This window comes from Rhinolophus ferrumequinum, chromosome 10 (assembly GCF_004115265.2).
Source record: "Rhinolophus ferrumequinum isolate MPI-CBG mRhiFer1 chromosome 10, mRhiFer1_v1.p, whole genome shotgun sequence".
Classification (NCBI taxonomy): Eukaryota; Metazoa; Chordata; class Mammalia; order Chiroptera; family Rhinolophidae; genus Rhinolophus; species Rhinolophus ferrumequinum.
The window spans coordinates 86,532,226-86,558,659 of NC_046293.1; the positions used below are offsets into that span (position 1 = coordinate 86,532,226).

The window sequence follows — 26,434 nt, forward strand, 5'->3', positions numbered from 1 at the left end:
GTGGTGGTTGCCTCTATAAGTACAAGATAGGGGGACAGGACTGCAAGAGCTGGTTGAAGGAATTTTACTTACATCCCAACCTGTTATTTCATAAAAGGGGGGTGGTATTACTTCTAGACGGTGGGAATGTGGACATTTATCATCAATTGCCCTTTTCGGTTATTTTTTCAAATTTCCATCTACAGCATACTTCCTCTGTGCTCACCCACACGTTGTGTTCCAATACTGGCAGGAAAACTGGTGGTGCTAAACACACTGAGAACAGCATAAAGCCGAACATTACATATGATTTAAGTCATGTTCAAAGTAAGACGGTGGGAATGTGGACATTTATCATCAATTGCCCTTTTCGGTTATTTTTTCAAATTTCCATCTACAGCATACTTCCTCTGTGCTCACCCACACGTTGTGTTCCAATACTGGCAGGAAAACTGGTGGTGCTAAACACACTGAGAACAGCATAAAGCCGAACATTACATATGATTTAAGTCATGTTCAAAGTAAATGTTGACTATACGTGATTTTAGCCTTCACTGACAAACTTTAGCATTAATACTCTTATAAGCTGAGACTCACAGCATTCATCAACATGAGAACTGAAAGGCAAACCACATGTAAAAACCCTTTTTCATTTAGCTAAGGACTTTTGAAGGCCCAATCATATGTACTTACGTTAGCCAAAATCCCTTTTCTCCAGTGCCATCTGGTGGAGAAAAGAGGCAACCTCATCTGTACCTTCCACAAAACACCCCCCCAGGTGTGGTTATCAGAGCACCATTTTTTTCCAAAGAAGCGCCCGCTTTTACTCTGAGGTTACTGTGCAGTATACTAGTAAGTGTTTGCTTTCTTTAGAGCCTCCCTCAAACTACGTTCTTCAGCCTACAGGTTAGATAAGAAAGGGCTTTATCTTCTGTTCAGATTCCTTCTTTAATGTTTTTAAATTAAGTGATGCTTTAACTTCTTCCTCACCAGACCACTCTGCAATCATAATCCGCATTCATCCCTCTAGAGTAAACAATTCCAACAGTTGATTTCTATATTAAAAATTTAGTGTCATTTTGCTTTACCTAAACTTATGAGGGTAAGCATGTTTCATTTAATGGACTTTTAAAATATAACATATTGTCACTATAAATATGCAGTGGGAATTACAAATAGTTCCTTTTTCCAAGCACTGGACTGAGAAAGTACAAAACATACAGTATCTTAACAAGAGCCAATAAAATGCTAGATTTTTCAGATATGAAAGAAAGATATCAACACAAAAAAGGGAATAAAACAGTAACCAGATTATTAATCCCCCAATTTGCAATACTGAGTTCCTTCATCCATTTACAATCTAGAGATATATCTAAGCAGGGTGGTAAAAGTATTCTGGAGCTCAGACAAAAGAAGTCACTTCTAAATGATTTTCCATTAGTGTTTTATGTGGCTATGATTCCATTCAAGCTTTATAACCTGCTGTAACACATAGCTTTTTAACTGTTTCCAAATCAGCAATAGCAGAGGATGGAAATAAACAGAGTCAAAGGCACGCCCTCCCTCAGAGGCTCAAAATTGTTAATTTTGATGTAGATTTAAAATTAGTGAGTTTCAGTCACTCCACTCAGATGATCGTGTAGGTTCATACAAACACACTGAATTGTTGGTTTAGCTTCCATTCCTTTCTCAAAGTTTATGATAAACAGACTAATCCCCGTATTGGGACTGACTGACATCAGCTCAGATTCGCTCACGGTTGCTGGTAAAGAACACTTAAGGTCAGTCAGGAAATAATTGAACAGGCTTTTCATGTAAGCGCCATGACTCACAACTAAGACACTGGCTACTAATTCTGGAGTGCCACTGTCTGAATTAAATTTGGAGGCATAGTTTTTTCCTAAAGGGAATATCTCTGCCAAAGAAGTTTCCAGACAGTTGCTTGGAGTTCCTGGGGAAAACTGTTCTTTTTGACCTGCTTCCTTCAGGATCAATTGACAAAGAAATTCAAAAAAGTCTTTTCCACGCATCTTTACCTACAATGAAAGAAAAAAAAACCGTGAAATAAAGTGACATTAATGGCTGTCTTAAAACATAAACATAATACATAAATGATTGGATTTTTCTAATATGTCAACGTAAGTACTACATAAGCAGATGTAGTATTTCTACATATTTCTAATAGAAACTCCATATTTCTATTCATTCAATGAGTAGTTCCACAGACATTAGTAAGTGCCCACCAAATTTCTGGAACTGCAGAAGCACACTGGGGACAAAGATGAGTAAGATACAATTCCTAATTTCTGACTTCAAAGCACTCAGAGTCTAGTTAGGGAAATCTACAAGTAAACAGAGGCCCATAAAACAGTGTTAACTAGGAAACTATATCTGATACTTGGTTCAGTTAGGGTGACAAGGACAAAAAAAGATCTTTCCTTTAATAAATGAATAGAAAGTCTTTACAAGAAAATTATGAAAATGAAGACTGGGGGGAAAAACCACCAAGAACGCAATTCAAAAGCAGAATGCTCCGAAGACAGAAGCATGGGGATGCTGCCACAAACAGCTGGGGGCAGGAGAGGCCAGAGAGTTTCCGCTCGTGAGTTATTTGGCCTGTCAAGTGGTTTGCGCATCCTTCTCCTCGAATGGCACCACACTTGCTTTACTGACTATCATACCACTGCTGAAGTATTGCTTCATATTCAAGAGTTTTCTTAACAGGAACATCTAATGACACATCGTTTAAATCCATTATCAGTTACGAGTGCCAACTAACAGTCAACGAGAAAGGTAGGATAGCTTTTTAAAAAATGATGTCATACAGAGTTCTTTTATGAACCAAACAACTTTCAAACTGCCTAGCTAAAATTTAGGAACATCTACTTTACCAAAAAACAAGTCAGATTTCAGCTCCTGTGACAGTGGGCAAGTTCATCGGCCTGGGAGTTTGCCCCAGGAGTACCTACCTGGTCTAAGGTCTCCCCTCCAGGTGGTGTGAATGCAGGACATTCTTCCCCAGCTGCTTTGGCCATCGCTCTGAGCTCACTCAGCGCCCGGCTCTCTGCAACCCCGTATTTCTGCAATGGTCCAGTAGATAAAAGTGCCTCCAGTGAATGTGCAATACAACAATTAAGTACAAGTTTATGGCAAATTTGGAACAATCACCCGAGAAAGCAGTGTGGTTTCCTTCTATTTACTGTATTATATCTCCTCTGAACTGAAAATTATCCATGATGATAATGGATTACTTGTATAATAAAATATTTAAAGAGACAAATCATTGTTTATGGTTGGCATCAACGACACTAGAAGATTCTAACACCACCATCAGAGTCCAATAGTAAAATATTATTTTTTATGAGAGTATGTGCATATTTTGCCCAGTGCTCTTAACAAATCCTCAAGTCCAAATTCTTACATCCTCAACTATACCTGGAGCAACCTCTACTACAAAGAGAAACATCAATAATCATCACTTGCTTTGTTTTTTTCGAGAATGAAAACATCCATTGGTTAAATATTCCAAATGCTACTCTGAAACAGCACGTCAGGCAATGAGGCCAGAATGGAGGACAGCAGGGTGGCCGGCTCCCGCCCCTGCTGAGATCACCGTCTGGTGGGGGTACTAACCGAGGAACAGTAGTGGGAAAATGGTGGGAAGGCAGGGAAATCCTGGACACACACACACACACAGCAGACGTCCAATCTGGACTTGGGAATCACACACGGCCAAAGCCTCAGGCTGAGTGGAAGTGGGCCAGGTTTAGGGAGCAAGCATTCCAGCTTCTGGGTACAGATTCAGAAGGTCAGTGAGGAAAGAGCATGGGGTATTTGGGCAACTCTAAGGAGATCCTTGAGAGGCACGTGACCAGTGGTCCAGAGCATGGACTGCAGAGCCCGACAGCCTCAATGATAATCTGAGCTCTGCCACAAACCAGCTCTGTGACCCTGAGCATGAACTTGACCTCTTTGTGCCTTTGTTTCTGTATCTGTAAAATGGGGGCTAAAAAATGAGGTTTTTAAATCTCCACAACATCAGGCTGTTGTGAAGATTAATAAACCTGCGGCGCTAGGGACAGTGCCAGAATGTGGTGAGCCCCGAGTAAATGCTCGTTACACTATTACTAAGGCTGAGTCCTAAGCACAAGGGAAGACGAGGGAGAGGTGGAGGCAGCCAATCAGATCCCACAGCACAGAAGAGCCACGGAAGAGCCTGGACAACCTTTGAAGATCAAAGAGAACTAGTGAACTGTTTTATACAGGGGTGTAGCAACCACATTTTCTAAAGATTACTCTGGCCTGCGGTGTGGAGATTAGATTAGAAAAGGGCACGCAGTGAAAACAGGAGAATCCTGCTCCAGTGATCTAGGTGACAGATGACACTGAGCTGCAATAGGATGGCAGCAGTGGGCCTGCAGAGAAATGAAGGATTCAGGAACTATTTGGAGGAAGAACTGACGAGATGATGACAGGCTGTGCAGTGTGAGAGACAATGAAGAATGAATAGTTGGAGCATCTGGGCAACCTGTCAGGAGCCAGGTGGAAAGAGAGAGTACTATCCACTGAGCAGTAGCTGTGGGCATTCTAACTGATACAAAGTGCAGGCAGTTTGACATGTGAGTGTGCAGATCGGGTAAGAGACCTAAGCTAAAAATACCTATTTGGAAATCATCAGTCCTTTAACTGAAGTCGTAAGAGAAGATGGAACTACTCAGGGAGAGTGCACAGTGGGCAGAAGAGCTGCTCCTGCCTGGTGCTGGTAACACACTCCTGTGCTGATACGACGGGTTCAGTGTCCCACTGAACTCAGGACATGTTTGTCTGACATCTGTGCATTCATTCTCGGGAAGAGTGAGCCTTTCCAAGCAGTATTTATGCTACAGCTCTAGTACATATGCTGAACTGTAACAGAGAACACATGCAAGTTAAGAAAAGCTGTTCTTTAAAGATGCCTTGGCAATTCTGATACAATTCTGTATAGAAGGAGTCACAGGGCTGGCAGGGACATTCACCAGCTTATACGTCAGTGTTACAGAGCATAATAAAAATAGTGCTCTAGGAGGAGACTTGGAGTTCACTCTCAGATGTAAACTGTTGTATGGCTTTCACTAAATCAGTTTCAGAAAGATTCATTTCTGGTTATTTATGCTTAAATGACCAGAGCTATTTATCTTAAAACCAGGGAGTAGGATTGGGAGAGAAATTTTCACTTTTAGTTTAAACTCTCCTATACTGTGTTAAATTCTTACAAGGAAACCTGCTTTTATAATTTAAGATGTATATCATCTGATTTTAATAATTAAATAAGATACTGTCTAGGAGAGTACATAACAGTGACTGTTACATCATAGATTGTTAACAGATGTTAGCTGTTTCCATATTCCCAGCAGGAATGCATTTAATTTTTAGCCATGTGATAAACGGATGTGGTTATTGATAATTTAAGGTAAAGAATAATAAATTACTTACTCTTTCTCGAAGTCTTGAATCATACTTTACTGTCATATCTCTGCAAAATTTGTTCTTCTCCAAAATCCCATGCACAGTCTGGAAATCGAATGACAACTGTTTTTTTCTCATAAAAATAATCATTCTGGCCAAAATGTTAAAATAATTTATGCCTTCTTAGTGAATTTAAAAAAAAAAAAAACTGGAAATAATTTTGCTTTGCAGAAGTTGCCTCTTTGTACTTACTGCTCGTCCTTTTTCTCTTCCTGCCAGTTTTTCATACCTTGTTTCCCTGAATATAAGACCTAGCCAGATAATCAGCTCTAATGTGTTTTTTGGAGCAAAAATTTATATAAGACCTGGTGTTATATAATATAATGTAACATAATATAATGTAACATAACATAATATACCAGGTTTATATTAATTTTTGTTCCAAAAGACGCATTAGAGTTGATTGTCCAGCTAGGTCTTATTTTCGGGGAAACAGGGTATTTCCTTCTACCCTATCTTTAGTTCGAAGGTCAGCAAACTACAGCCTACAAGTCAAATCCATACCATGACTAGCTTTTGTAAATGAAGTTTTATTAGAACACAGCGATTTATGTATTGTTTATGGTTGTATTCACAGTACAACAGCAGAGTTGATCTCTGACAGAGAGCATACGGCCCACAAAACTTAAAATATTTACTATCTGGCCCTTTACAGAAAAGCTTCTACTTCACTAATTCTCCATTCAGGTGTGTCTAAATTGCTGTTAAACACATCAACTGAGTCTTAATTTGTTATGTTTTCAGTTCTAGAATGTGCATTTGATTCCTGTTTATAGTTTCTAGTTATCTGCTGAAATTTTCAATGTCTTACCTATGCATTAAATGGTTATTTTAAAACCTATATCTAATAACCCCCGGTATCAGATAACTCCTATGGCTGTTTCTGCTGCCTTTTGTTTGTGCTCATTTCCTTCTCTCATTATGTGGTTATTGCTGATCGACAAGAGACACTGTATTTGCAAAACTGTAGAAATTATTTAAGTCCACAACCTGCCTTATTTTTAATCCCCCACCACAAATTAGACATTATCATCACTACTGTTTTATGTTAATAGTTGTTTCTATTTACCTAAACCTTTACCAGTTTCTTGCTCACCATTCTTTTCAGAAACTCAGACCTTCCTTTTGGAATTATTTTCCTTTTTAAATTATCCTTTGAAAGCTCTTTACAGACTGTTTATCTGACATGTCTTTTTACCTACACTCTAGAAAATGTTTTGCTGGGTATAAAACTCTAGGTCAATCCTATTATCTCTCAGCACATTAAAGAAATTATTATTGATACTGACAAATTTGATACTGGTCTTTAGTAGATGATGTTTTTCCTTCTTATTCTTTGGAGTTTTGCAATTATGCTATAAGTATAGAAGTGATTTTATTTATCCTGATAAATTTGCCACACTTTCTGGATGTGATAATTTATCTTCCAACAATTCTGTACAATTATCAACTGTGACCTCTGAAGATTGCCTCTTTCCCAGTCTCTCTGATACCTGCTTTTGAAAGATATTAGATTTTTTATTATGTTCATGTCTTTTAAACTCTCATACTTTTAATTTATTTATCACACTGTGCTACATTTTGGTTATTTATATTTATCTATAAGTTAATGATCATTTCAGCTGTATCAAACCTATAATGTAATATTCCTGGCCCCATGCAAGCATTAATCAGCTTTATGTAGATTAGATTTGTCTTTTCTAGAGTTTCATGTAAATGGAATCATACTGTAGGTACTCCTTTGTGACTGGCTTCTTTTGCTCAGCATATTATTTTTGAGATTCTTCCATGTTGCTGCCAAGTTGTATTCCGTTGTGTGAATATATCATAGCTCATTTATCCATTCACTACTGATGGGGACATGGGTTGTTTCTGCTCTTTGCCTATTATGAACAAAGCTGATATTAAACAGCTGTGAACAAGTCTTTGTGCGTGGACATATGTTCTTATGTCTCTTGGATAAACTCCTGAGACTGAAACTGCTGGATCATATAGTTAGTGTATGTTATGTCAAACTGTTTTCCAAAGTAGTTGTTCCATTTTACATTCTCATTAGCAATGTATGAGTTCTAGTTTTTCCACATCCTTTTACCTTTTTAATTTTAGCCGTATAAATGTTTGTATAATAATATCTCATTGTGGTTTTAATTTATATTTCTGTTATGATCAATTATGCTAAGCATCTTTTCATGTTTATTGGCTTCCTATGTATCTTTTTTTATGAAGTGCCTGGTCAAATTCAAATCCTTTGCCCATTTAAAGTGAGGTGTTTGTCTAATTATTGAGTATATGTATATGCTTCATCCCAAGAAACCTTTATAAATATTTTTCTCCTGTTTTTCCTTATAGAAATTTTATAGATTTAGCTTTTAGATTTGTTCTATGATCAACTACAAGTTAATTTTTGTGTATTATGTGAGGTAAGAGTCAAAGTTCATGTTTTTCCATATGGGTAGCCTATTGTTTCAGCACCCTTTGTTAAAAGGCTACCCTTTAAATCACTGAATTACCCCTGGCACCACTGTGAAAACCCAACTGACCAAAAAAAACCCCCCAAAAACAACTGACCATGTAAGTGTGGGTCTGTTTTAGGTCCCTCTACTTGTCTTTATACTCATCCCCCACCCCCACTTCCCTTTTGGGACTTCAACTACATGTATATTAAATTGCATAACATTGCTCTATACTTCATTGAGACTCTTCATTTTTCCTTTTTTAGTCTTTTTTTCCCCTATCATTTTAGGGTATTGTGGTTTCTATTAGGTTAGTGCAAAAGTAATTGTAATTTCTGCAATTACTTTTAACCTGTTAAACCACAATTTATTTTGCACCAACCTAATATGTCTTCGTATTCACTGACCTCTTCTTCTAGTGTCTAATCTGCTGTTAATCCAATCCTGTGAAATTTCCTTTGCAGAATATTGTATTTTTGATCTCTGGAAAATAAATTTGGTTCTTTTTTTATATCTTCTATTTCTCTCCTGATTATGTTCCCCTAAGGATAGGTTAGCCTCATAACTAAGGTGTAATCTTTGTGACATCTCCACTGTATGTTCTAAATATTTGATGAAATCTCTCTTCTTTTGCTGGTGGGAACTCAAATTGATTTCCAAACCATGTGAGCTCTAGTAATTGTTCAGCCTACAATTTCCCAACAATCGCTCTCTCCCCTGAAGTTGTGTTTTGCCTGGACTCATGCAGTTTCACCCTACATATGTCAGGTGAATAGTCCACCAAAGATTTAAGGGTGAACCTGTACGTATTTCTAGAGTTCTTTATGAGGCTCTCTCTGGTACTCTGCCCCACAAATTTTAGTTATTTAACCTTCACTAATTGCAAGCTTTGTCTCCTAAACTCACTGAGACCACTGGGCTCTATCTGGCTTCTCCTACCAAAGTCTGGAAGTTGCTTCAGTTGGAAATCCAGGACAACCCTAGGGCTCACCTCATTCATTTCACTTCATTTGGCGATCATACCCACACTGCCTGAAGTCCAACGTCTGAAAAGAATCGTGTCACAAATTTTGTCCTGTTTTCTAGTTGTTTATGGCAGGAGGCTAAACTCCAACCCTATTATTCCCTCATAGTTGTCATAAGTCTCCTCCCATTCAGCTTTTAGAAGTTGCTTTAGTTCTTTTTAAAACTCTGTTCCTCAAGATATTTCAAACATGCATTTTGTTTTTTGATAGTAGTATTTCTTTGTTTTAACAGTATCTAGTAATTCTAATACGTGGGGCCTCTGTAAGTTAAATTCTCCTGTCTATTGTTTCTGATGACTCTTTCTCATGACACCTTCTCTGTCTTTCTTTAAACATTTTATTAGACATTTTTTCCCAAGGACTCTAATTTAAAAATTACCAAAATGAAATAGTGTAAAATGAAAAAAAAAAAAAAGTTCTGTCAAGAAAAGAGGATTGGAGGTGATGCCTTTATGTGGTTTAATTCCCTACAAAATCTGATGGCAGATTTTTCAAAGTTACAAGTGTTGAGAATTTTGACTTATTAGACTAAACCTTGACTCTAAACTTACCTGCTTTGTCCTTGTGAGATCACTGGAGAAAATATGAGTAAACTTCACATTATTAAGAAACAAACCAGCAGCAGCTGCTTGTTTCAATCCAGTTTCTGAAATAGGTGCATCTACTCCTTGTCCTGTGGTATTAAGAGAAGAAACAATACCATTCAAATATATGTGTGTGTGTGTGTGTGTGTGTGTGTGTGTGTGTGTGTGTGTGTGTGTATATATACACACATATATATACATATATATGTCTATGTGTACATATATGCAAATTAAATCATGTTTAAGAGAATATAAATAGCACTTATCTATAGTTTACAGAAATATTTCCTTGGGTGTTTTTCTACATAACTTTTCAGAGAACTGACAAGTAAAATTAAGCTATAATCCTATAAAGGCTCATATATTCAAATGTTTCCCCAAAAGAATGTTTGCCTAATGGGAATTAGATGATAATAAGAATTCAACTGTCTTAGGCTTTCCCCTTTCACATTTACCCATCCCTTTATTAGCTATATTTTATTAATGCTGGCTCTGGTCTTATATTCTCAACTCAGGTGTGATGTTTGGGTAGCAGGATCATTACCTAAGAAAGTTTTTCCTTTATCTCCATTGTCCAAACATTCTGTATTATATTACTTTGCCTCCCTCCTTCCCCTTTCCTTGCTTCCTTTTCATTTTTCACTTAAAAAAACACTTTGGAACCACTATTTCCAGGAGAAAGGCTGATTAGAATACTCTGAAGGCTCCTCCTACTATAAAAGAACTGTGTGTGTGTGTGTGTGTGTGTGTGTGTATTGCATTCCTGGGCTCACAGGATATAAAGAAAATCTCCAAGAGACAAAACAAAGCAACCAAAACCAAACCTGAGCTGACACCTGAACACTACCATGAGAAAATGGAGTTGCTGGGTGGGGGGCTGGAGGTTGGGGGCTGCATGAATCAGCAAGGTGAGAGAACTGGAGAACCAAACCCAATATTCCTGGAAGCCAGGAATCCTACAAAGAGGCTAATGTAGTCTCAGGTCAGTGGTAAAAACAAATGCAAATCCTTTTCAGAGCAAATCATCCTCAATAAAGGCTAACAAGCTTTTTTACTAATTTAGAGCAAATAATAGTTCAAAGATTTAATACACAAGAAATTAATCCATCATGAATGAAAGTCACACAAACAATAAGTAACAAATTTCAAACCATTAACACTTCAGACATTGAAATCAGCAAATACAGACTATAAAATAACTATGGATAAAACACAAAGGCAGAATCACAAAAATAAGCACACAACAAGAATTCATCAAAAACAACCAGAGAGCTTTAAAGAGACCAAATAGATCTTTTAATAATGAAAAGCAGAATTGCTAAGGGAGAAAAAGTTCCCTCAATGGATAAAGGGAGATCCAGTCACAGGGAGGCTTAATAAACACCAAGACAGGCCTGACGTCATTAGCGAGAATGCTTCACGGACACAGATGGAACACGTCTCTGATATATTAGAGACATGACGGAAAGAATGAGCATTCCTAACTTACATCTAATTAGAATTCCAGAGCGAGATGAAAGAAAATGGAGGAGAGAAAATATGAAGAGATAATAGTTGAGAATTTTCCAGAAATCTACAGATAAAGGTAACAAAATATACATCAAGTAAGATAATTTTTTTCCCATTCCTCTTAAATATATCAAGGGAAACTGTAGAATAACAAAATCAAGGGCAAGATTTTAAAAGCAATTACAGAAAAAGACAAATCACTTACCATGGAACACCATTTGGCTGACAAGACTTCTTCACAGGAACAATAGAAGCCGAAAAACAGTAGAATAATATCTCCCAAGTGCAAAGAGAATTGTCATTCTAGAATTATCTAGACTAAAAGTGATTAAAGAGAATAAAACCAGAACTGTGTAGAATAGAAATGATTGAAACTATCTTTACCATCAACAGATCTACACTAGGGGAACTTTCAAAGAAGATACTTCAGGAATGAAGGTCTGGGATACAAAAGAAATGATAAGAAAAACTGGAAAATATATATGTAAATGTGAACAAACACTGTCTAAATAACAAATTAAATATTAAGAGCTTAGTCCTGTGGTTAAAAAAGCATAGGACTAAGATACTAAACAATAGTTCTCTGTATTTTTCATGAGAGGGGGTATTAATGTTATACTTAAATTTTGGTAAAAATTTGAAAGTACCCATTAAAAGAAGAGAAATGGTTTACTATTTCAAAGCCAGTAAGGAAGATAATAAGTGGTTGGATAAGGAAAAGAAACAAGCACTTAAGAAGTAAAAGCAAGTAAAAAGAAAAAAGGAAAACTAGAAAAAGAAGGGAGAACAAAACACCAAAGGAAAGAGGCCAAAACTATCAGTAACCAGACAAAAGTAAATAGACGATTCTTGCCAATAAATACAGACTAAATTTTTTAAAAAAAGAACCCAAATCACCTACGTAGTATGTATGAAGTAATAACACTTAAGTATCAGTACACAGAAAGGTTGAAAGGAAAGAGATGGAAAAATGTATCGCGGGCAAATTCCAACCCCAAAACAGCTGAACCCCAGCAATGCAGGACTTGATGACCAAATCTTAGCAAGGAATGTGAGGATCACTATAAATACTGAGGACCCAACTTACTAGGAAGATATAACAATCTTTAAATGTGTATGTGCCTAACAAAATAGCCTCTAACAATGTAAAAGCAGAACATGCAAAGCTCAAATTACTGAAATTTCAGGTATTAAAGGATAAATTGGCCATTACAGTCAGAAATTCCACATACCTCAGTCATAAATTGATATTTAGGTCATGAAAGCAAATCAGTAAATTTACAAAATTAGTAAAGTATAAAACATTTGAACAAAAAAAAAAAAAATCAAGGTTGACTATTTGATATGTACCTTCAAGCCCAACAATTAGAAAACAGATTTTTTTTTCTCAAGCACACAAAGGTAGATTTATAAAAACTGACCCTGTTAAGAAATTTCAAAGAAGCATTATCAAATAAACCACACTGTCAGAATACAAGCAATTACCCTGGAAGTCAATCATAAAAGATGAAGAACAACAATAACAATCAAGCCCAGTCACTGGGAAATTTAAAAAATAGTTCTAAATAACTCAGGTCAACAAAGAAATCATAATGGAAATTTAAGATACTTGGTGTTGAATACTTATGAAATTACTACATATTAAAACTGTAGGTCTGCAACCAAAATGGTACTTAGAAACATATAGCCTTGAATGATTAAAAAAAAAAAGCCTATAACTTAAAGAACTAAGCATCTAACTTACAATGTTAGAAAAAGAACACAAAACAAACCTATTAGGTTGGTGCAAAAGTAATTGCAGCTTTTGCAATTATTTTAAGCCTTTAAAACCGCAATTACTTTTGCACCAATCTAATAAAAATACAAGTGTGAACCCAACAAAAATGAGACAAATGAGCAGTACCTAAGGACAAGGTGGTCAGGGATGTAAGTCTAAAGGATAACAGGCTGGCAAGGTCACAGGTCATTTGAAAACAAAGGTTCATTTAGGTAATTATTAGTTTCCAGAAAAGGGAGTCAGGCACTCTGGGTATGAAAATGGTTTCTGTAAACCCCAGATGTCCCTAACCAAAAAAGTAAAACAAAAACTCCTTTTATAATCACAGCACAGAAATAGCACGTCTAGCTGAAAGTTCACCAAAATATTCTTTAAAAGCCAGACTAGCTGGATCATAGTGAGATTAAAAGATCTGAGCCCAAATTAACACAAGGGAGGGAGGAATCTGTTCAGAATAAAGTAACAATCCCATGTGAGAACAGGAGTTCTCTTTTTTAAACCTCCTGTTACTACTAAAATTAAAACATCTTAGCAGAAGAACACCATTAACACCAGCCAGTAAACTTTGTTTCCAAATATAAAATCATCTTAAAGGCCCGCACTTATATTTTAAGACGGTTTAATCAGCTGCCTGGGCCATTCTGAAGCGACCCATAATCAACGTGGAGTATTGCTTTTTACATCCCGTTCACTTAGGAGTCTTATTTCTCTGGGTTACCATCTGCGCTGACCGTATTTCTGTGACTATGATGCTTTACTTCTGTAATTCCCCACTCACCATGCATAGCTGCCCCCAGGGCTCCCTGCTCCCTGCTCAAATCTGATGAACTCATATATCACATTAACACTAAAGGACAGAACTGAAAAATAACAGTATACCAACCTTGAATTATTTTCTCCTTGTTCAGTCTTGTTTCTCCACTAAAACAGAGAGGGTGGGGGGAAAAAAACACCTTTATTACCAAATTAGGTTATTTTTGAGATGAGAAAAAAAGATCTGCAATGAAACATCAACGATATTCATAGAGATGAACCTTGTAACATACTTCATAATCTAACCTGTGAAATTTATTCTGAACTAGTATTTGCAATCATTTAATGTACTTCACTGATGAGCTAAGAATTTCAAACTGCCGAAATTAAAATGTATAGACCATGAATCAATCTTAGGTGACTTGCAGGTGGAATATTCTATTAAAAACATATACGTATATATTAATTTTGTTAAATATTCTTGTTAAAATAAGTATGTTGACCAAAAGGACTTTCACAGGCCGCAAGACCAACACGCGAAAGCGAGCACGTGCAGCGACAGTGAGTGGCGTGGGAAAGAAGCGTGGAAGCCTGCAGACCCCTGCCTCCTCTCCTCCTGGGCCTAGGTCATCCGTTTTGTATCTTGAAGGCCCCGCTGAAGAACTGAGGTTTGGGTAATACATTTTTAAGAATTAAAAAACCAAACCAATTTTGAAACAACCTGAAGGGTCAGAGGACTGGAAACTTTGTCACAAAATCACAGTCAATGGAGGCTGAAGGGGAGAAATGCAGGGGTACCCGGACAAGAGTGAATGACAAGGAGGAACTACAGTAAAAGCCATCATCAAATACACGAAAAGCTGTCAAGGAGAATTCCGCGGAAACCTCAGTGAGCTCTTCTATGCGCTAAGCACAGAGCTAGGCACTGTGACGAGATGGTCCGTGGCTGCTCTTGAGAAAGGAGTTGGCTTCTTCTGTGCAGACACTGGACACAGAATAGGGAATGGGTGGTAAAAATAGGAGACAGATTTCTTCAGGACAAGTTATTTTCTCATTTGGAATCAAATGTCTACAGCCCATATTTATAGCCTTCTATGTCAATGACAAGTGAATATCTTTAAAGTAAACTTCATTGCATATGTTGGGCTCAGGAACAAAAGTGCTTTAGCTCCACACTTATAAGCTGGGTTTAGCTCAAGTGCCTCAGTTTCCTTGTCTGTCAAACGAGGAGAGTAAAAGTCTCTATCTCACAGGACTCTTGTAATAACTGAGTGAATATAGGTAAAGTGTTTAGAATACTGCTTAGCTTTTAGTAACCACTCAATTGTTATATTTTTAAGTCACTTTTGCACAGAGCTTCATAGAAATCAAAGATTTAACAATGCACTTCTCTAACCTTTTAAAAATTGTGAAATAAACAGTGAACAAATAACTGTAAAGCCAACACACACATAACACCCCCGAAGTAACAGATCACTGCCAGCCTCCTAGACCTCTTTCCTATCAGTGTCCTCCCGCCCCCAGGGGATCCCAGGGGGTCTATTATCTGGCCGTCCGCTCATTTGCTTGCCTTTCTTCACAGCCTTCCCACCCATGTAGGGCACAGATTAGGTTAGCTGTTGTTGAACTTTATAATGAATGCTTCTTACTATACATTGTCTTTTGTGTGTTGCTTCTTTTGTTCAACATTTTGAGATACATCAATGTTTCCGACTGAGGCTATACTCCTTACATTCTCATTACTGTGTAATCCTCATTACTGTGTAAGAATGGACCACAATCCCTTTATATGGTTGGTTATTGATAGATCTTTGGAGTGTTTCCAGTTTGGGAATACGTTTGTACACAGTGCATCAGATTCTCCAGGGCAGTGGTTCTCCAAGCGTGGTCCGTGACCAGCATCTGTGGCACTGCCTGGAAACTCGTGGGAAATGTCGTCTCAGGCCCCACCCAAACACAATGACCCAGAAACTCAGAGGCTAGGGCCCAGCAATCTGTATTTTAATAAACCCACCAAATGATTCTGATGCATGCTTATGTTTGAGAACCATTCAAGGACTGGCAAACAACTCTGTTTGTAAATAAAGTTTTACTGGAATACAGTCACACCCATTTGTATATACCTATATGGTTATGGCTCTTTCACACTGTAATAGTGGAGCTAAGTTCAAACAGACTGCACAGCCTGCCAAGCCTAAATGATTTATTACCTGGTCCTTTAATTAAAAGTTTGCTCACCCACACCTAGTGATACACACCTGGCACTAGAATTGCTCGGCCATGGGGTGCGCCAACACTCAGCTCCATTAGGTAACGCTGAAGTGGTCACACCAATTTATATCACTCGGCAGTGTCCCCATCCTCACCATCAGTTAATATTGTAAGAGCTTTCAATTTGTGCCAATCCGACACCAGAAGAGTTGATCTCACCTTAAATTTAGTTTATACTTCTCTGATCACTAATGAAGGCTGGTAACTCCTTTGTTTTTAAGTGAAGCACTAGTTTAAAAAAAAAAAAAAAACTCACATGGGATTGAGCTACTCAGATCCAGAAAGGAACTCCAACGGACCTTAAAGTCAGAATCACAACTGAGATCTGCCTGGAACCTTGTCCCTTCTTCACAAAAACATAGTTGCCAGCCTCTGCCAGGAGCAGTGGTTCTGACACTGGAGTGTGTATTAGAATACCCTGATGGGCTTACTAAAACACAGACCTGGCGTGTGCGTATGTGCACATGTGCTCACTCCTCAAGACCCAACACAGGCAGCTAGCTCTTTAGGGCTTCCCTTCCGGCCCCATCCTCCACCTACCATCCCATTTAAATGCCCAACTCCATGCTCCCACTTTACCGTGGCACTTCTAATGTAAGTTATCATCTGTATGATAAGGAACTTTCTACCTGTCTGTCTCCCTGGCTCCATTTCCTTAAAGACGCAGCCAGATGTTATATCATCCTAATACGGAGAAAATCCTGGGAAGTAACAGAACCTCAGTGAATGTACTCTGCCATTGGAGGGTCACCTCACCTGGAAACATCTATCAAAATAACAAATCTGTTTACCCTTTGATCCAGCAACCCTATTACTGAGAATACCTATATTCATCCATACTTAAAAGAATAGTTGTTACAGTGTTATTTCTAACAATAAGAGATGATAAATAACCTACATGTCTATTAACAGGGAGCTGGTTACATTAACAAATAAACACTGGTATATCTACATAATGGAATACTACGTAACCGTGTCCCCTAAGGAGAGAAAGACTGCATGGGAAGATCACCAAGATATATTATTAGGTGGAAAAAGCAAGGTGCAGAATTTTTAAAAATCCAGCTTTTTAGAAAGGAGGGAAATAAGAATAAACATTTGGATATGCACAAAGAAATACTGGAAGGCTACACAAGGAACTAATAAATGTAGTCGTCTATGGAGTGAGAACAGGAAGACTAGAGAGAATTGTATGGATTTCCAAATATGTGTGTTTTATTAGTTTAAAAAAATGTTATGACAAGTAAATGAAATTACACAGAACGATTTACCACTGATTTGCCATTAGCATTGCAACTAATACTAACGAAAGATTTCTTATGCTTCACTCAGAACCATGTGAAATGGATGTGAAAGAGGATATTAACCTCTACCATTCAGACGCATAAAACATCCCATTAGAAACTGTCATTTCTAATACAGAAAATGGTTCTCAAACATTGGATTCACTTCCTGTCCCAGCCTCGTAATCTTGCTGAGACCAAGAATAAAAAAACTGCTGTTTAAACACAAGTGACATCCTCTCGAGACAGTGGCTTTGTAGCCAAATTCAATTTCCAGCAGAATTCAAAGAACGCCCTCATCCCATATTTAGTTTTATACAGGAACCTCAAAAGGTTTTGCCTAGTTTATGTGCATCACAAACTCTCTTACTCATTTTATAAATTTAAAATCAAGGGTGAGGAGAAATTTAATAATTTTGCCAGCCTATGTCTTTACAAATCACAAACTCAGATAACTTTTTGTATGCTTGCCGAAAAGATAGCTCAAGATTTTAATTTAATCCCAAGAGCTGATATGATAAAATTCAGAATGAAAGATTCCATCATCAAAATGTCATCCCGCAAAAAAAATGGAATCCCAGTACTTTGACAGTTTTGCAATGGCACTGCCCCACCATCAAACCATTTTTAGCAAAAGGAAAAAAAAATAGTTATGATCTAATAACGGATTTCATTCAGCTATAAGTCAACAGATACTGCTGCAGACATTATTGCATTTTTAACAATTACTAGCATTCTACTGGTCATTTGTGCCTTCAAATCACTTTATAAATATTACAGGGTAGAAATCTAGAAATAGAATTTTTTCCCAAAAACATTCACAAATGTTTACTTTTACAGCTTTTATCAGCTTTATCAAGAGGTTTATATAAATCCTTGAAGCAACTGTTTAGTTTGTTTTGGGAACGGGAAAGAAAAGTAGGTGGATAAAATAGTTTTACTATTAAGCTGTTTCCCTTAACCAAAGTTTGGCTTGTGACAGCGGCAGAGAAGGTAGAGGGAGCTGAAAGGTCAGAGGACTATGTTTTGAAGGAGTCAGGAATAACACCACTCATTTTCAAAATCTGCAGCGTGATCCATTTCCAAAACAGAACGCCCGACTCTGCAAGAATCCAACGCTTCTGCCAAGAAGTTAAGTCTTATGACCAGCCATTTATAGGTTACAAATATATATCATTCACTTTGTAGATTATGACACTGTTTTTCACTTAAAAAGGTATCTGATTTTGTTAGCTCTGGTTTATATTCTATGGCATTTCTTTAGAAATCGTATAAAAAGCTTAATTTCCCAAGTATATCCTTTTAAAGAATTCAAATTCAACAGACAAGCACTCAGTGTGCCAAAAGAGACAAATCATGGGAAAGTAGTGCATATTTGGGGCAAGTTTTCATTCGCATACATGGAAATGTAAAACCTCACCTGATATTTATCATGAACAGCTTTATCCTGAGTCCTCTACACCAAGTAATTCATTTGAAAATATAGAAGATTTAGGGGCAGCCAGATGGCTGTTGGTTAGAGCGCAAGTTCTGAACAACAGGGTTGTCAGTTCGATTCCCACATGGGCCAGTGAGCTGCACCCTCCACAACTAGATTGAAGACAACGAGCTGCTGCTGAGCTGTCAGAGGGGCGGCCGGATGGCTCAGCTGGTTGGCTCAGCTGGTTGGAGTGCGAGCTCTCAGCAACAAGGTTGCCGGTTCTATGGGATGGTGCAAGCAAAGATTGAAAACAGCAACTGAACTTGGAGCTGAGCTGCACCGTCCACAACTAGTTTGAAGGACGACTTGGAGCTGATGGGCCCTGGAGAAACACACTGTTCCCCAATAAAATTTAAAAAACAAAAATAAAACACACACACACACACACACACACACACACACAAATGTTCTTTCCCCCCCTAAAATATTGAGGGAAAATCTTCATGTAGATTTCAAGGGCTAGTAACATGAAGATTTTCCCTCGATATTTTAAGGGGGGAAAGAACGTAATAATACCCAATTCATGATATATTTTTCTTGATATATTTTTGTTTATATATAGATTGGTCCTAAGTGCAAAAACTAGGATCAACTCCATTCACAGGAAATAAATATCACAGTAACATAACAACTACAATTTATCTTTATAAAAGTTTACAGGTGATCTAATATTTATTTTGCTTGCTTTATTAAGACCAGAACAATGATTAGCATTCAACAAAAAGTGAACTGATGCTAGTGTAAGGAAAACATCAGTCATTCCATAAATAAGTTTACTAATCCATCATCTTTAAGTCATTAAATTTTTTTGTAAAAAATTTTTAAGTTTTAAGAGCTAATTAAACATGGAAGTGAAATGGGATGGTTTGTAGACAACTGATTGCAAACACCTACAAATAACATTTCAAGGGAACTAGGGCCTTCAACACATTGTGTAGGTGATGGAAGAAATGCCAACCTACATACTGGAGTTTCCAACAATGCCATGCTGTAAGATCATGAGAAGTTACCATTTAACATTAGTAGACCAAAAGTTTGCAATCTTGGGCTTTCTATTTCAAAAATGATACACAACGTACTTTCACTTCCAAGTCTGATGAAGAAAGTAAACACACATACAGGAACAACACAAGATTCATAAAAGATTTGGTTGAACTTAAAGAAATTGCTTTTAAAAAGCTTTCTTGCATTACCTGAGGAGGTACTGTTGAATAAAATTATCCAACTCTTATAAAATATTGACCATGCCATCATGATATTTCAAGGTGTTTATCTTACAGAGTTATACAGAATCAGGCAACAGAACACTCAAGTGCCTATTCCCAATGTTATGCTAAATGACCCAATCTTGCTGATTCTAAGAAGAGTCATTATATTTAACTATGGTGACTATCAACCATGTTTGAAATTTCTTTTCCTGAAAGAATCATCAATTTTTAGCTTTGAGCATTCTGCAGGAGAAAAGACAGACGGTCCAGACAGGAAGGCAGCTTACCGTAATCCTATCAGTTATGTCAACACTTTTGTTCAACTTTCCCACAAATAAAACAGAACAACGCAAACTAATCTTATCACCCTTCATAATTATATTAAGAGAAATAAAAAGCATCTTCTAAAATGGCTGGTGATAGTCAAGTAATCTACAAATATTGGTCTTTAACTTAATAGGAAGAAGAGTACAGTGGTTAGAAGGATGGGCTGTAGTCACGTTATTTTGGTTCAAATCCTGCCTTTAAGCAAATTACATGCCTTCTGTGCCTGTTTCCTTACCTGCAAATTGAGGAGCAATCTTTACCTCACTGGATTGTTGTCAAATTTTAATTACAACAGTGCCTGGCACATAATTTACTAAGGCATTTTTAAATTGGTTTCTATAGAACTCCTACAATGAATCAATTTAAAAAAAACCAAGCCCCTTTTAAGAATCAGGGAGGCAATAAAATCCGCATTCATATAAGTATTGTCTTTAAAAATCTAAACAGAGATCACCTGAGTTTTCAAGGGGTGATTTAGCCTAGATTTCCTACAACTTCTGGGCTTCAATTATACGCCAGCTACTGTGCTGCCTGGATCAAAGGAGCCAGAAAGCACTCCAACCTTGGGAGAAAGGGCGATCAGGACTCTAGTTCCTGTTCTGCTACTGATTAGCTGTATGACCTTAAGTAGGTGATAAATGGTTGGAAAGTCTTCTATGAAATGAAGAGGGATGGGGAAGAAGAGATACAGAGGAACTCCATTTCTAGTTTACTCATTAAAATCCTGTGAATCCTAAAGGGGCAATTTCAGATGACTCCCAAGATTATCTTCCTGTAAAAGAAGAACAGGACAGAAACGATAGCAGTTAAAGTCGGCTTGACAAGATTAAACCATATTAGTGCTTTTTGTGAGCTCCATGAAATCAAAAATGGCATCTTATTTACCTGTGTAACTCAGTCCACTGGTACACAGTACCTACTCAAAATGCTGCTCTGACAAACTACACATACATATTTGGGGATTGACTATATTTTTATTAGAGCTGTCCTTATAGAAAGAGAAGTTATTTAATTCTCAGATATATTTCTTCCCTGCCATCGTGCTATATACACTTTACCTTTCTCCCATTTAATTCTCACACTAACGCAGTGAGTTTTATACATCATTTTCCCCGTTTTACATATCAGGAAACTGAGGTCGGAAAGATTCCGTTAACAAGAGAGCCAGGTTACAAGGCCCTAGCTGGAGCCCCTATTCTCACCCAGGTCTATCTTGCTTGAAAAATCTGCTCCTAACCACCCTAATTTCACTTCCCATTAATAGTCGGCAAGTAAGTGTTAAGAAGGAAAAAGACATAAAGACGTAACCACATTTAGCTCCGTGTAATGTTATAATAAAAACTATTTGACCCGGGTGATGCGGTCGGCTGAGATGAGGGCGAAGGCCCTTTCTTTCTCTTCCAGTAATGTAACCTCTGGAGGGAGGAAATAAATCTCAGATACATGTCTGTGGGGTTGACGGTCCTGGCCAACGAGGGGGAAATGAGGGGGAACAGCAGAGACGGAGAAAGGGGATAGTGGAAGGCAGCCAGCATCAAAACTATCAGCGTTGGACGAGCTATTCTGCAAACTCTTCGGAATCTGCTAAGAACCAAAATGGTGCACCGAGAAGTCCGGAGACAAGGCAGTCTCCGGATTTTAGCTCTGCCACCAAGTGGCTAGGAACCTTGATCATTTACTTATCCAGACCTCACTCTCCTCATCTGGAACACGGGACTGATGTTATCTGACACCTGCTTTCCACGCTCAGCGTTGCTGGGAGGAGGAGGGAGTCGAAATGAAATAGCACGGACGAAAACACCTAGAAAATAGCCCGTCCCAGCCAAGTCTCCGAGGGGGGAGCAATCAGGAAGAGTCAAGGGATGACTCCAAAACATACTCATCGCACAAGAGAGAAAGGCACCCGGCGACTGCAATACTCACTGCCTGACAACGGTCAGAGCAAAGCGCGTCATCTTCTTGGAGCTCAGAGCGAGGAGAAGCAATGGCTACAGCTCGGATAGCGTACCCTGCACCACGCCGCGCCGCTTCTCTGCACTGCACGCTCACCTCGCCCACACCACTTCCGCCAACCCCCGCCAGCCAGCCGGCTCCGCTGCTATAGGCCGAGGCGCCCGCTCACGTCATCTCTGGAAGGCCAATCAGAGCGGCGAGGGGCCGGCAGGCCGCCGGGGACTGGTGAGAGCTGAGGCCCCGCCCAGGGCCGTAGCGCTTGCGCCCCTGCGCGCGGGCCTGTGATTGGCGCGCGGTGGATGCGTGCGGGGCCCGCCCTGCAGTCTGCGGTGGAGGCGACTCTTGCCCCACCAAGCCTGTCTGTTGGAGGCTCAGTAGAGATATGGAAACCAAAGCTCGGATTTGGGGTTGATCTGATTTGAGGCTGGGACACAGCCAGTACTCTTACTTCGTGGGTGTCCAGCGCCTGACGAATTGGGCCCTAGGAGGTTTAGCTGTTCACCCCTAACACGGGAGACGTCGGATCAGCAAGGTCTGTGGACGCAGTTTCAGTCCCCAATCCGCCTTGACAGGCATGCCCGGAGCAAATTTCGGTCTGGCTCTTTTGAACCCTCTTCTAAATACTAGGCCTCATTCTTGGCCTGCTGAGCCCGGTTTTTCCCAAAGGATCCTGCGAAGCCAGCTTATTGAGAATCCCCTCACACTTGGTGTCCGCTTCAAACCTTGACTTCTAATCCAACTCCTCTTCCGCCATGATCTTGAACCAAGTTCCTCTTAGTACTTTTCCATTGTCTCCCTCACCCCGACCCCTGGCTATCAATTTCCACTGGTCCCTGTTGTATCCGGAGTTAAGTTCACTCTCTTTCCCCTATTGCAATAGTCTTGCTCCTACTGCAGTGGTCTTGAGTGGAATCTTCCCTGTTCCCGCTGTTTTTTAAAGAGCATCTAGTGCATGAGTTCTCTTTAATAGCTTTCAGGGCCTTGAGAGAGTTCCTTAACCCCTCACACCCTCAACTACATGGTAGGTAACATGGGATAACAGTAGTCACCACACAGGTAAAGCTGAATAACGTTCGCTGTACATTGGTAAAGCTTAATGCGACCTTTACATTCTCTTCCATGCATTGGTTTTTTACCTAGATTCTCATATTTAATAATAACGTGTTTCCTTGAATCCCCAGTTATATATGTGAAGATGGGTTTAGAGAATTTAAGTCATGCGTGGCACATTTCAACAGGCACACATTTCAAAACAGTTGCACGTTTATAATCCCAGTTAGCTCTCAGAACAACTCCGAGGAAGACAGTGCAGGCTATATTATCTTCACTTAAGACATGAGAAATCTGGCCTAGAGTAAAACTAAGCAATTTGTCTAAGCTCGAAGCTGGTCAGTGGTGACACAGGACTAATTCAAAGATTCTCCAACCTACCTGCACACCAGAATCATCCAGGACATTATTAATTCCAGGCTATATCCCAGAAACATTAAATCTGAACCTCAATGGGAGGGACCCAGACATCAACAATTTTTTTAAAATCCCCAGCTGTTTCCAATGTGCAGCCAGTTTTAAGAGCTAGAAGTTTGAAGCAGTGCTTCTCAAACTTGAACACGCACACAAATCCCCTGGGGATCTTGTTAAAATGTTGAATCCGATTTAGTAGGTCTGGAGTGGGGGCCAAATTCAGCATCTCTAACAAGCTCCCAGGGAAATGAGGCGTTTTCAGGATGCGGGTGGAGGGATCATTCAGGGGCCCCTAAATAGTAGGGCCCAGACTGCCATGGGGGTACACTGCCTGTACATAGTGGAGACTCCATATACATGTTCTGAATGATTGCATGAATGACCCAGTCCAACAGATTCTCCTGGAAATTTGACCTAGAAAAATGAAATGAATTAGGCAGTTATCTGTGAGGTCTAAAACAGAAAGAAGGCATAGAGAGAAACCACGACATATTAGAGCTATGAAGGAGCATGTAGACTGAGGCAATTCAAAAACAGAAACCACAAATAATACAAGCTTGAGGACAGATTTGTAGAGTGGAGGATAAGGACCAACAAAGGTAACGGAAGATCTGAGTAGACACATAGAAAAAGGTACAAGTGAGTAATGCAGAGACTACCTGGTCCCTGTTCCCTCAAGATGCCAGAGGCCCAGACACCTTGTAAGTTCTAGTTTTTACAATGAAACACCTTTCTATTTAAGGTGGTCTGAGTGCATTTCTAAAGCCTAACCAAAAACAGCCTTCCACTTTGTCTTATTTAGTACAATAACTCTGCAAGGTATGAATTATTTCAGTTTTACAGATGAAGAAGTTAGGCACACAAAGGTTAACTGATCTCCCATCTCAAGATCTCAGAACTGTGTTTGGCCCCAGGTAAGTATGCTCCAGGTGGTAGCAAAACGATAACAATGAGGCTAAGTACTGGCTCTGTTTCATTATTTCCCTGGCTCCAATCAAAACTTTGAAACATAGTAGGGATGGACTCAATTAAAATTTGTTAAATGAATGAAGAATATCTGTTATGATCAATTTGTCAAATGAACCATACATCTAAAAGGAGCTGATAAAATAGGATTGCTTTACGAGAAATTTGGGAAATTATCAAACACCAATATTCGTTTTAAAAATTATCCAAGAAATATGTGTAAAAACAATGTCTTCATAACTTTAAAAATTGGGGACGGGGGTGGGTAGTTGAAAAATGCAGATCTTTGAAAGTGAACATTATCCTGCATTATTCACAATGGTTCAGGGATTTCTTTCAGCTTGTAAAATGACCAGGAAGTTCATTTAAATTTTGTTTAGATAGAAGCTAGAAATAACCACTGATACACTTTTGTGGACAAGGTATCAAATCACATGCCTTTTTTTTTTTTAATGAAAAACGGTGCTTTGTTGTGGTACCTCATATGATGGAAATCTGAATTTGTGAGGATAGTACAGGTTATGTGGGGGTAACAAATTAACCCTGAAATGTCTGTGGCTTAACACATAAAATTTTGTTTCTCTTTCATGCTACATGCCTGACATGGATCAAAAAGGGGCTTTGTTCCACACAGTCACTCAGGGACTAGGGTTGACAAACACATTGACATCAGTACATAGACTCATACTTACTGGGGCAGGAGAGGAGAATGACTCAGTGTCTTGAACCAGTCCTTAGATGCTTCCTTTATTTGCTGTCCAGAGCTACTCACATGGCCCTTGCTAACTGCAAAAGTGGTGGGACATGTGGGGGGAACACATGAATGTTCAGTGAGTAGACAATGCCACAAATACTGTGTGCATTGGAGCATCCTGAGATTCTGCCCTGGGCTCATTTCTCTCCTCAGTCAGGCAGTCTCCTAGGTGATCCTATCCAGTGCATAGACCTTATCTATATCCAAAGGCTGCAACTTTCCCCTGATCCCCTCATTCATTTATTCAGTTACCTACTCAGTATCTTCACTTGGATCTCCAGTAGGCATCCCAAGCTAACTGTGTCCACACAGAGACTTCAGTTTTTACCTCCAAAGACTGCTCACTCCTCTTCAAGTCTTCCTCAGCTCGGTAAATGGCAAAACCATCTCCCTCTCTGCTCATGTGATCCTTGATTCTTCACCTTGACCTAATACTCCCCATCAAATTCATCACAAATTTCTGTAGGTACAATAATGCAGTGAGTGCTGGACTTTTACTCATGTTTTCAAATAAAGATTTAATGATAGTCTTCACGGAAGATAAGCCAAGTATGAAAATACCTGATCTACTTGGAATGTGGGATTGGGGAGGAGAGTGTGGGTTGGCACTAGTTCCCCAGGCATTTAAATACTTTCAACAATGGCATTAAGGGTGAAATTAACTCTATTGTGACCAAATTCTGGCCTATTGGTTAATCACAGTCAGTGAAATTTTTATCCTTCTTGTTTATAATTTTTAACTGAAAGTTTTCTTATTCCGATCATGAGACTAAAATAGTTATTATAGACTTATATCTCCAGGACTTCAAAGATCTTTAAAGATATATATCTTTGAAATTTGTGGAGACTTCTTTTATGGGCTAGTCCATGGTCATTTTGTAGAAATGTTTCATGTGTGGGTGGGAAAAATGTGATTCACTCATTATTTGGTGCGGAGTTCTATATATGTCCAAAACCAAGCTTTTTTATTGTGGTGTTCCAACTTTCATTCATAAATAAATAAACTAAAAAAAGAAAAATAGAGCTTCTGTGGGCTCTAACACCAAGTCACGTCTTGAGTCCACCACTGCTCCTGTGACCTTACCACATCCTATGCTAAGCCTCCATCATCTCTTGTCTGAATGACTGTGACAACCTGTTAAC

General features: G+C 38.8%; 1 protein-coding gene across 1 annotated transcript; it reads right to left on the minus strand.

Moving 5' to 3' along the window:
- Positions 1-328: 328 nt before the first annotated feature.
- On the minus strand, positions 329-22,225 carry TIGAR (TP53 induced glycolysis regulatory phosphatase). The gene is made up of 6 exons (XM_033118172.1): positions 22,078-22,225; positions 13,716-13,753; positions 9,514-9,635; positions 5,452-5,529; positions 2,949-3,059; positions 329-2,015 (listed from the first exon to the last, which is right to left on the minus strand). Exons 1-6 carry the CDS (start codon positions 22,107-22,109, stop codon positions 1,584-1,586), a joined length of 813 nt encoding a protein of 270 aa, XP_032974063.1. The 5' UTR covers positions 22,110-22,225; the 3' UTR covers positions 329-1,583.
- Positions 22,226-26,434: the final 4,209 nt, after the last annotated feature.